We start from the raw sequence: 10,913 nt of genomic DNA on the forward strand, positions 1-10,913 counted from the left end.
AGAAATGCTGCACACACACACACACAAGCACACGCATCTATGTACACATGGAAAATCATGCATACCCACACACACGCATGCATATTTCTACACATACGCATATATGCAGGAATTCGCGCAAGCATGAACACACACGCACACACACACACGCAGGAACGTGCATACGCTCACTCACACACACACCACACACACAAATTAGCTCGTCCATACCAGAGCTAAGTGTACAATACCCTGCTCTGATGAGCAAGCTCCCGTCGACCTTGGAACTCTCTGGAAAGACAATGCAAGGGGAGCCATGCTGCGAGAGGGAGGAGGTGGGGGTGGTGGGAGTAGATAAAGTGGAGGGAGGGATGGAGAGAGGGAGACAATAGATGGGAGAGGGAGGGAGGGAGGGAGGGGAGGGGAGGGGAGTTAGAGAGAGGGAGAGAGAGAGAGAGAGAGAGAGAGAGAGAGAGAGAGAGAGAGAGAGAGCAAGCGGAGCCGCTCGGCATAGGGCAGGAGGGCATTGCTCTCTCTCTCTCTCTCTCTCTCGCGCTCCTTCCCTCCCTCTCTCCATCTCGGCTCATCTTGAATGCAAATGTGGTTTCTATACGGTTCCTTTGTGCTGCTTCTAACTGCTCCAGAGAGAAGCAATTACAACTGCTCCATTCACTCAGAGAGGGAGAGACACGCATGGATAGAGAAGGGTAATTAATAAAGAGATAGAAAGTAGAAGGGATGAAGGGGAGGAGCGGAGGTGAAAATTTACCTGTAGACGATCCTCAAGTAGGAATATAGCAGTGTATTGATTGGAGAGGGAGCTATGGGTGGCGTGTGCTATTGACACACACACACACACCAATATCCGCTTTCCCTCTTTTTTTTTTTAGCTGACCCAGCTCATAATCTCTGACTTGACCACTCTACTAAAGGTCAAAGGTGAGAGGTCATCAGCATTACACCATTCCCTACTCTGATCGATATGAAAGTAATGACAGAGGTGTTATGTAGTGTGTGTTCCCAGTATCCATATTCCATGAGACCCACAGTAAATAAGCCACACCTACAGTACCTCATTCTCCTCATTCACTCGCTCACTGCTACAGAAAACCGAACCCGCTTCATTTATTTAATAAAAAAACAATCTCCAGATATATATGACATCACCCTCCATTCCTCTCCATCTCCCTGCGGATAGTTAGTTGCAGAGCCAACGCCGTATCCCATCGCAGTCACAGTGGCCGGGCGGCGCTGCAAGGCATGGTGGGAGTTTTTATGGCAGTCATTTGGGCCTCTAATATGTCATCTCCATTAGCCGACTTTAACACTCGCAGATAGATGGGCCTGTGACATTTATCTGCGCACGGGTCGTATTTTACTGTTAAACGGCTGTAAGAGTGTGGCGATGTGTGGAGTGCGTGCGAAATGAGTGTGTGTGTGTGTGTGTGTGTTTTGGGGTGGGGGTGAGGGGGGTAGACAGAGAGGGAGACGCATTGACTTTTAATGATCCTCTATGCAATAGCACTTTAGAGGTAATAATCACAAATACAATGCAAGCCGTCACCTCTGACCCCTCAGCCAGCGACAGAGAGAGAAAGAAAGAGAGAGAGAGAGAGAGGGAGAGAGAGAGAGAGAAAGAGAGAGAGAGAGAGAGAGAGAGGGGAAGGGAAGGCGACTGAGAGGTCGAGACCCGGGCCTTCCTTTCCTCAACGGCTAAAGAGCCGAGCCGCGCTGAGGCCCGACCTGCAGCGTCAGCAGTGGAAAAAAAACACCCGACTAAAAAACAGAACAGCTAATTAACTTAGCACCCTACAGAGAGAGCGGATGAGGGTTAAGAGAGAGGGAGGGAAACAGAGGAGTACGGAAGAGTGAGAGAAGAGGAGGAGTGATGGAAGGACGCTGAGGGTGTGAAGGAAGCACAGGGGCAGGGTGAGAGTTACGCGGGCTAATTGCTCATATGGATTTTGCCATTGTTGGCTTTTGTAGGGTCAAGGAGGTGAAGCCATTCCCTCTGGTGGCTTCAGGTGAGAGTCTAAATGAGCTAATAATTTAGACTCATAAAACTAATACTAATATTGACGGCCACTACATACGATACTTCATATATTGAAAAGCATTAGAGAGATTCCTACCATAAAACAGCTGTAAATATGATATACCTTCTCATCATTTAACTCATCGCCAGCGGAGGAACCCCTTGCCCCTAAACATAAAATACCATCCACTACGTTGCATCGAAAATTGAAAATATGAACGGTGTCGTTTTATCTGTTGCCTATAGGAGCTCGGTCACCTGTCCAGAGGCGCCGAAGTTGACTAATGTGACAGAAAATTAACAATTAAAAATATCACACGGGCCCAGAGCCGCCACAACGTGGTTCGTTCACAACTCAGTGGACACCCTAATTGCTTTGAAATACAATTGGGTTTGGGCTTTGTTTGGTGTTTTGGAGGTATGGAGCGCATCAATGCACACTCGAAATTGAGTTATAAATTACCGAGCTGAAATAGACATGTACCGTGAATACTCAATATCCAAATGCTAGATACTCTTGCCTACAAAAAGGCAGATGCGGATGTGTGCGCGTACACACACACACACACACACACACACACACACACATAAATACAAGATACCACCGCTTCCAGTTGCATTTCATTTTGTCAGAAAATTGACTGGCCCTGGAGGAGCCAAACAGTGTGCCTCTGCTGCTGATGTGCCTGCTACAGATTTAATGGAACAGTGCAGATGGTGTGTGATCCAATGCTCCTGACTGTGGTTATTGTGTGTGTGTGTGTGTGTGTGTGTGTGTGTGTGTATGTCGTGCTGTATGCTGTCACGGGGTACGTTGATAAGGTCAACCTTAACAGCAAACACAGAGATGGAGAGCTCCAACCACAAACCAGAGGGACTCAGAGAATGACAGGAGATGATGAAAGAGAGAATGTTCATTCATCCACAGCTCTCCCACCACAGATTGTTGGTGTGTGTGTGTGTGTTCATGCCTGTCAATGTGTTTTCAGACATGCCGGTATGTGTATGTGTATGTGTATGTATGCGTCTAGTTTCTGTGTTGGCCATATGAATACAGCTCCGCGGCCAGTGTGTGAAGGCGGTGACAGCTTCATTACGGCCTGGGCGCACAGGGAGACAGCACCATCCAGGGGAAGGGAAGGAGAGGACACAGACGTGGGACAGGCCAGGTTTACCGTTGGGCTGGCCCACATCAGTCGGCTGGGGGGGCAGCTGCTGTCTCCTTTAATGAGCCTTCACTCCTTTCACCAGCTTTCAATTTACAGGGCTGTCCAGCACCCCTGCACTGCCCCAAACCCCCCCCACCCTGCCTCAAAAAAAACACACACAGAGGGTTTGAGGCTGTCTTGTTTCTCGCAGGTGATTCCCTTGAGTAGTCCGTAATAGTTAAATGAATTTGCTGTCTTCCTTTAATTAAGCCATCTCACCTGGGAAAGCTGTGACAAGGGGCTGAACGGGAGCAGCACTGGATCTCTTCTAGATCAGAAAACCAAAGATGCTTAAAATATAACTTGTATTGGTATAATTGGATAACAGGTCTGGCTTTCTTTGAGGTGACACCCTGTACTCCTGGCGTAGCTCTAGAGAGATGATTGGCATGTTGACAGTGTCATTACAAGAGTCCAGAGCTGGGAGTGCAGTACATGTTCAGTGGTACGTTTAAACCACCTAAATGAGCTTCAGGAATTCCAGCTTGTAGAGACCTGTGAGGGCATAAGCTTGGGAAGGCTGAGAGATTTTCAGTAAATTACTGTAGCCTCCATGTAGCAGAAAACTGTGAAATTTTGTTTTTATATGAAACACACAGACACAACACATGTTCCCTATCCCAGGAGGCCCCAGGCAGATTTTACACAATATATCCTTAGAGGGTCTAATGCATAGGGTGATTAATTGCCACTGATAGGAATTTGTTCTTGTTCAGACTCCCCATGAAGACATAGTTTACTCCCATTTCTTATCTGCAGCATTGTGAACCTCCATCCTATGATTTACTGAATTCTCGTGTCCCATGATGTCTACACTCCCTCTACTGGGCTCTTACAACAGTGCATAGCATTCGACTTCAAGAGGGAATTTCACAAATCAGATCTAGTCAGAATACATGGTTTGAAGTAAATTTGGTTGTAAATATTTTGTCAAACTAAATATTGCAGAGGAAGAAACTGTCAACTTCAATCCAAATAAGCAAGAGTTGTTGTTTTTCCAAAACAGCCCATTTATTCATCCATTGACAATTAAATCATAAAAGTATATTTCAAATATATTCTAAAAAGCCTGTCTACAATGCAAAGCAACTCCTTTGCTAATCTTAGTACAGTAAAAATATACATACAAAAACATTAAGAATCTTTCCCATTACAGATGCAGGTTTGCTTTTTAAAAAAGGGATACAATATTTTACAAGTTCACACAGTTAAAGGACAGAGGTATTGCTTTAAGACAAACTTAAATGAGATTCAGTTGGACAAAGAAACTGGGATGCAACCCTCAGTGCATACTGTAACAATCAATTTTAACAAATACATTAAGAAATACCTAGCCATTTTTTTTTAAAAGATCAGAGGGGATATCAAGAAGCTAACAGAAGTAAAAGAAAAAAAGCTTTTTGCTCTCAATCAGTTAACTAGAAAAGGCAAGAACTCCACTGAGTATCAATGTGCACGAACGGGTCGACACACCGACGACCCGTATCTAAACAGAGGGGAAGGTGGCTAAGTAAAACTGCTAAGTTGTGCATCAGGGCTCAATATGCTGCTGTTCAGAGGGCGATTCTGAAAGACTGCTGAACAGATCTGGGTCTCTGCTGGAGGACTCAAAGAAGGGGAGGGGGCTACCTCGCATAGGGGTGTCCACACTTAGCCCCAAGCCTGATGAAGAGCTGCTGAGGGAGGGAAAGGGAGGGGGGTGAATTTGAGATTGACAACTCATAACTCAGTGTTCTTGAAATGCAAACCGTCCTAGCTACTACCTTTCACAATCGGAGTCGCAGGAGGCCTTGTCGGTGTCCTCTAGAGGGAAACTATTGATGTAGCTGCTACTGGCACGCTGGATGGCATGGGCCACAGTGTACCTGGTCTGGCCCAGAGCACACTTCTCCATCTTCGTCATGCTGAGCTCTGACTGGAGAAACAGGTGGAGCCGGCTGTCCGACAGCAACAAGGGCGTCTGGAGAACTCTACAGAGAAGAAAGAATGATTATCAACAGCAAGAAAGGTATTAAACCAAGAGGGGATCCCAATCAATTAACTTAGACAGGTGAAGATGAAGTTCAAGAGTCAAGGGAATAGAAAGATGTTCAACTCTACTTTCAAGTCACCAGCAGTATACTTGCTTCCACCAGATATTAATTCATATTCAGGTTTTTGGGGGTGTGAAGGAGAGAGTAAGAGCTCCATGGTTTCGCAGGGCACCACTAGATGGCAATGCTACCATCTAAATAACTGCAATTGCTTTAGCCAGCTACCATTGCTGCACAGAAACTCACATTTCTAAAAACTCCTGCAGGCCCTTCATCCTCTGGTTGACCTGCTCCGTGTTGTTCAGACTGAAGAACGGGTTCCAGGGGGGCAGTTTGGGCAACTCTCTGGATAGAGGATGACAAAACTCAAAATCAACTGAAAGAAAACTCTCCCTATGTTCAATTTTAAGGAAAATATCACCCTTTTGAAATGGAGTCAATCCTTGCCTTGTTAAGAGTTAATAGCTTGAGTTCAGATACAATTTCTTATGTTAAATAGGAAAATAACAACCACATCTCTCAACAGATGGGGTAATGAGATGAATGGTCTGGGGTATTAACTCCTCTCAAGGAAGGAAATGGTGGCATTATATTTTTCCTAAAGGATTTTTCCTGATGTTTAAGCCATTGGTTGGTTAACGTACATGATCAGAGCGTTCTGTTGCAGACAGTGGCGCAGCCAAACAAACTCACTATACCGCCGCCGCACACAGGAAGTCTTCTTCCTAAAGCACATGCTATTCGTCTACAAAAAAGGAACAAGGAAACAGTTAATACAGCCAAGCCATATAGGCCTACACAATTAGATTTTTCATGCTTCCTGTACAAAAAATAAATTGTCAAGTTGCACCAACAGGCAAAACGTTTGCCACCACATTAAATAATAAAATATAATAAGCTGACAAATCATAGCAAACAAAGTTTCATAAGTAGGTGGTGACTCTTCATTCTTGGTTATCACCTTAGCCTCAAGACAAAATGTGCATCTGAATAAGAGCTTCTGAGGCTTAACAAGAAGCTGCACTCACATGTAAACAGATCTCATAGTCGATGTGCGTGTGCCAGAAGTCATCTTTATGGAGCCTTGGATCCCGAACACAAATGCTGATGAACTCCTACAATAGCCAAAACAGGGGTTCAGTTACTTTCAGGGAAATGTAAGAGAGCATGCATGTGTATTGATTGACAGCAATAGGGCATACAACAGGATCCGTCTCACCAAAACCCATTTTCCAATGGACCTCCACCTTGGCACATTCTTACAATGTAAACACTAGCCAAGTTGCCACTGCACAAACATGAGAAACCTGGGGGAGAGCTGTGGTGTGAAGGAGCATGCTCGGCCACTCACCGTTTTCATGAGACTGTCTAAGATACTGTCCATAGTGGGCACAGAGACCTGATAACACACTGGGGAGGGGTGGAGAGAAAAAACAAAATTAAAACGACCAATTTCTCACTTGCTTAACAATGCATAACTTTGAATGTGCAATACATCTGCAGGGAAGACACTGGTAGCCTGGTAACACTATGAGCCCCCCCCATCATCATGTGATGACTGCAGGTCAACTGAGCATTTCAAAACATAATCATTCAGCCACGTCAAATTATGTCACGTCAGCCCAAATAACACTCAGCAATGACTAGTTAGGCAAAGTCCATCGTTTGACGCACGATGCCTTTGCTTGTAGAGCAGGGGCAGCAACGTGTTACAATACTTTCATAAAGACTCAATAGTGCAAAAAGTTGGGGCTGATGTAGCAAAAAAAGAGGGAACAAAAGGGCAAAGGTAGTGGATTTGGCATGCGAAAGGAAAATCTTAGCTAATGTACTCAACACCAAGACTAACCTGCAAACAGCAAGAAAGCCTCTTGTGGAATGCTATAGGCAAGAATGCAGGTCAACAGGTTCTAAGCCCAATAATTCAGTGAATGATGATTATTGAAATGATGATGCAAGTTAAACCAATCAGATCCTCCATGAAATGCAGTTTTCAACTAAAACGTGCCTCAAGACTTGAGCAACCCTCCAGAACATCATCCGCCTCTTGATTTTCTACTGAGCCACATGCTATATTTGCAAGCATGGAGTTGTGGCAAAACGCTAATCAGAGCACAGAGTTTATATGTCCTGAGGTTACTGTGGAAAACAACCCTGAACTCTGCAAACATCACATGAGATCATTGGCCAGTCAAAACTTTGATCTCAGTGGAGATACCCTGTGACAAGCTGACAAACATGTTCTTGTGTACGAGTACAGTAGAGCTGCAACGATTAATCGATTAGTTGTCAACTATTAAATTAATCGCCAACTATTTTGCTAATCGATTTGAGTAATTTTTTAAGAAAAATAAGTCAAAATCCTTTGATTCCAGCTTCTTAATGTGAATATTTTATGGTTTGTTTACTCCTCTATGACAGTAAACTGAATATCTTTGGGTTTTGGACAAAACAAGACATTTGAGGACGTCATCTTGGGCTTTAGGAAACACTGATCGACATTTTATAGACCAAACAACTAATCAATTAATCGAGAAAATAATCTACAGATTAATCGACAATGAAAATAATCGTTAGTTGCAGCCCTAGAGTGCAGTACTGAGTTGTGTAGTTTCACGGTAACAGTATGACTTGGATGTACAATGATTTACCAACTCAATAAATTCCACAGAATGTCAATAAATACCAGTCTTCACGTACCAAAAGTAGGACAACAGGACGTGGTGTCCAGATGCTGCTTATTACAACAAGTGAAATCTGAATGCGGCACGTGAGGATCATCGAGGCTGATTTATCAATATGGGTTCTATGGGTTTACGTAGGCCACTATCTAATCGCCGAAGCACGATTCCAAAACAAAGAACGGCAGGACGGATACCGGAAAACCCTGGAGTTTCCTTGCCAACGTCAATATATCGAGGATGAGTCTAACGGTACGTCAGAGCAGCGCTCCAGTCTGCAGTAGCTGCAGAGCCGGTTAACAGGTGGGAAACTTTCTGTGTATCTTAATTAATCACGCGCGCGATGTGAATCACACAGTCCATCTCAAACTGTAAAGAAGCTTCTCTGTGCTTATTTTCATGAGAAGATCGTTCTCCCCAAAACAACTTAGGAAGAACTGTATCCACAAGGACACAAGTATCGACTTGGCATTCTTGACTGCATAATTGCATAATTTGTCAGACGAAGAATGAACGATTACGGGTATAATGACGTCACCACACTTGGGTTTGGTGCCAAGAAACTGGTTTATACGGTTCCATGGAAATCATTTAATCTGCAATACAAGTGGGGTCTTGATACAGAACAGCCACACTTTACCTAACAAATGAAAGGGCAAGCAAGTTGCTAACTCAATAATATGCATGGAAAACAGAAGCATTAGGCTAGTATATAAACTATCCCAAGAGTACCGCAGTAGGCTGTAGATAGGCTAACATTTTGTTACATATGTAACTTAGAAAGTCTTTGAGAAAGCAAAACCAACACTGGCACACACTAATAAGAAACTTTTAGAACAGAGCAGTAAAGCAGCTGCAACGCAACAGGCAGCCTACCTTTCCCTTCACTTCCCGACCGGTGACCCTGTGGTTGTGAATAACTAGGAGCAGATCTTGCCGCGCGTCCGGCTCGAGGCTCAGTCCTGCCTGGACTGAACAGCTTCCAACTGAATGTGACCTCTTTTACAATGCTCGTTCACGTTGGTTTTCTGTCGTGGACAGGCCAGCCCGTTAAAACATAAACACACCCCGCACAAGAAATAGTCCTTAAAAAAAACACTCAAGCCGTTTTACTGAGATACACAGAAAGACACAGTTCCCCGTTTGGTTATCCCTCGCTAGGAAACGGTTCGCTCTTTTCTCAGTTCGCATACGCACCTGTCCCTAATTGGATGGGTGGGATTAGGCTAAGTGGTATCACCTGATGGGAAGAGGCGAGCTAATGGCAGCGGCGATGTAGTGGAAAATATCAGGGTGGGTGAACTATGACCTCCAGTCGGTGATCATCATAAGGCAATACAACTACCAATATGAAGAAAAATCAGTTATAGGCTACTCTCAGAAAAACATGAATTAATGGTATCTTCCTTTCAGAGATCCTCATATAACATGCATCAGTTTGATACTAGCCTACTTACTGTGTGATGTGTGCTACGAATTTACACCAGACATTTACAATATTTCCACCTAAAAGGCTGGGTAAGCTCTATTTAATCAAATAAAAATGTGGCTAAACGGATTTTAGGTGGGTTCACCCACTAGCCTACATCCTGAGGAGGAGTCAACAGAAAGAAGCCTTCACTGATAAACATGCATAACTGCCCTCCCTCCCTGTAAAGCAACAACTATTTTATGTAAAATTGTACCAGGAACATATAAAACGGTACAATGTATTGCTGTGGGTGGGGGCTGAGTTGTTAAATTCACCATCAGCACTGATGAAAAGCGATGTGCAACAATGCTATTCACATCCAACCAGAGGCAGAAAGAGGAGCAGACTGAGAAATTAATAGAATAATTCCTATATTTATGGATGATTACTTTTCTTGCATTAAAAAATGCTAACTGTAGAAGATATCATGACAGATGTCATTTTAGAAACTCTGTATTTATTATGTATTTTTAAACTCATCAGACCCACTATCACCTCTTCACTGGGCATGACCACTGGGGTTCCAACATCTGTATGATTTGCACTGTACCACTTCACATAATATTGATCTATGCCTGAGGTACACTACCAGGATATTTTGCTGGATATACCAGCTTTCTTATCATTCTCTCTTCCAGTGGGAAATACTGTGAAATAGAGATAACCACAGCAAACCTCGGAAGCAGCAACAGACCTATCACTTGTTAAAGTACATTCTATGGCTTACATAGTCACTGCTGCAGTATGACACATTTAAACCAGTGACACCCAGTATCATCACAGGATAAACCTGATGCTCAGATGTTACAATACTGTCCTGATGAAGCATAATCCCTGAAAAATTCTGGCCTACATGTAGTAGCTCTTCATAAGAAAAGGCAAGGAATCTGCACACTACTTGGATCAAAACGACTGGACACAATGGAAAAGAACATGACCTAAACACACATGCACATACAACCTGCGCTACTTATTTACTGTATATTGTAATGGATAGGAAATGCATGAGGTGATAATACATCAAATCAAATGGTTCTTACCAAGGTCTATTCCAATCCCAGCCAATCAAGGAGTCAAGACACTCAAACTGAGTGAGGTTTAGTCATGAGTGGTGTCTCTTAAATATTCCACTGTCATCTTAGTAACCTCCCCTCAGGTACAACTACTACATGAGGGCTAAGGTCTGCTTATTTGCATACAAAGGCCTTTTGTTGTGGGTAAAGTCAGGGGATAGAAAGTTTTCCAATAGCCGATATTCACTTTTGATATTCACTTTCATCCTAACTTTGATTTGTGGCCTCTAGATTGGCTGATTATCACATTTAAGTGAGAAATTTGCTCTCTGATCTGGACTATAAGATACCCATCATGTACCATACTCACAAGGCCACAGATGAATCACACACATGCTGGCAGGGATGTACACACACACATACACGCACACACACAAACCCCATTTCTTCACTCATACTCAAAAACAAAGTTGTTCTACATTTGTTTTAGTAG

The 10,913-nt window shown here is 43.6% G+C and overlaps 1 protein-coding gene across 1 annotated transcript; it reads right to left on the bottom strand.

The window, feature by feature from the left end:
* Nucleotides 1–4,753: 4,753 nt before the first annotated feature.
* Nucleotides 4,754–6,639, bottom strand: snx10a (sorting nexin 10a). Its single transcript, XM_071527793.1, has 6 exons — nt 6,607–6,639; nt 6,284–6,370; nt 5,900–6,000; nt 5,502–5,600; nt 4,986–5,192; nt 4,754–4,898 (listed from the first exon to the last, which is right to left on the bottom strand). Exons 1-6 carry the CDS (start codon nt 6,637–6,639, stop codon nt 4,754–4,756), a joined length of 672 nt encoding a protein of 223 aa, XP_071383894.1.
* Between the last annotated feature and the right edge of the window lie 4,274 nt (nt 6,640–10,913).

The sequence above is a fragment of the Centroberyx affinis genome, unplaced genomic scaffold (assembly GCF_046629955.1).
Source record: "Centroberyx affinis isolate AG114_WGS23_722 - 3 ecotype Tasmania unplaced genomic scaffold, CSIRO-AGI_Caff_v1 ptg001577l_1, whole genome shotgun sequence".
Classification (NCBI taxonomy): Eukaryota; Metazoa; Chordata; class Actinopteri; order Beryciformes; family Berycidae; genus Centroberyx; species Centroberyx affinis.

Excerpts from the sequence above, each read along its gene's own strand:
- snx10a (XM_071527793.1), bottom strand. The coding sequence starts at position 6,639 with ATGGACAGTATCTTAGACAGTCTCATGAAAACG. Across the intron at positions 6,001-6,283 it reads ACTATGAGATCTGTTTACAT|ACGAATAGCATGTGCTTTAG; the intron begins GTGAGTGCAGCT and ends CCTTTTTTGTAG. Across the intron at positions 5,193-5,501 it reads CTGCAGGAGTTTTTAGAAAT|AGTTCTCCAGACGCCCTTGT; the intron begins GTGAGTTTCTGT and ends TCTTCTCTGTAG.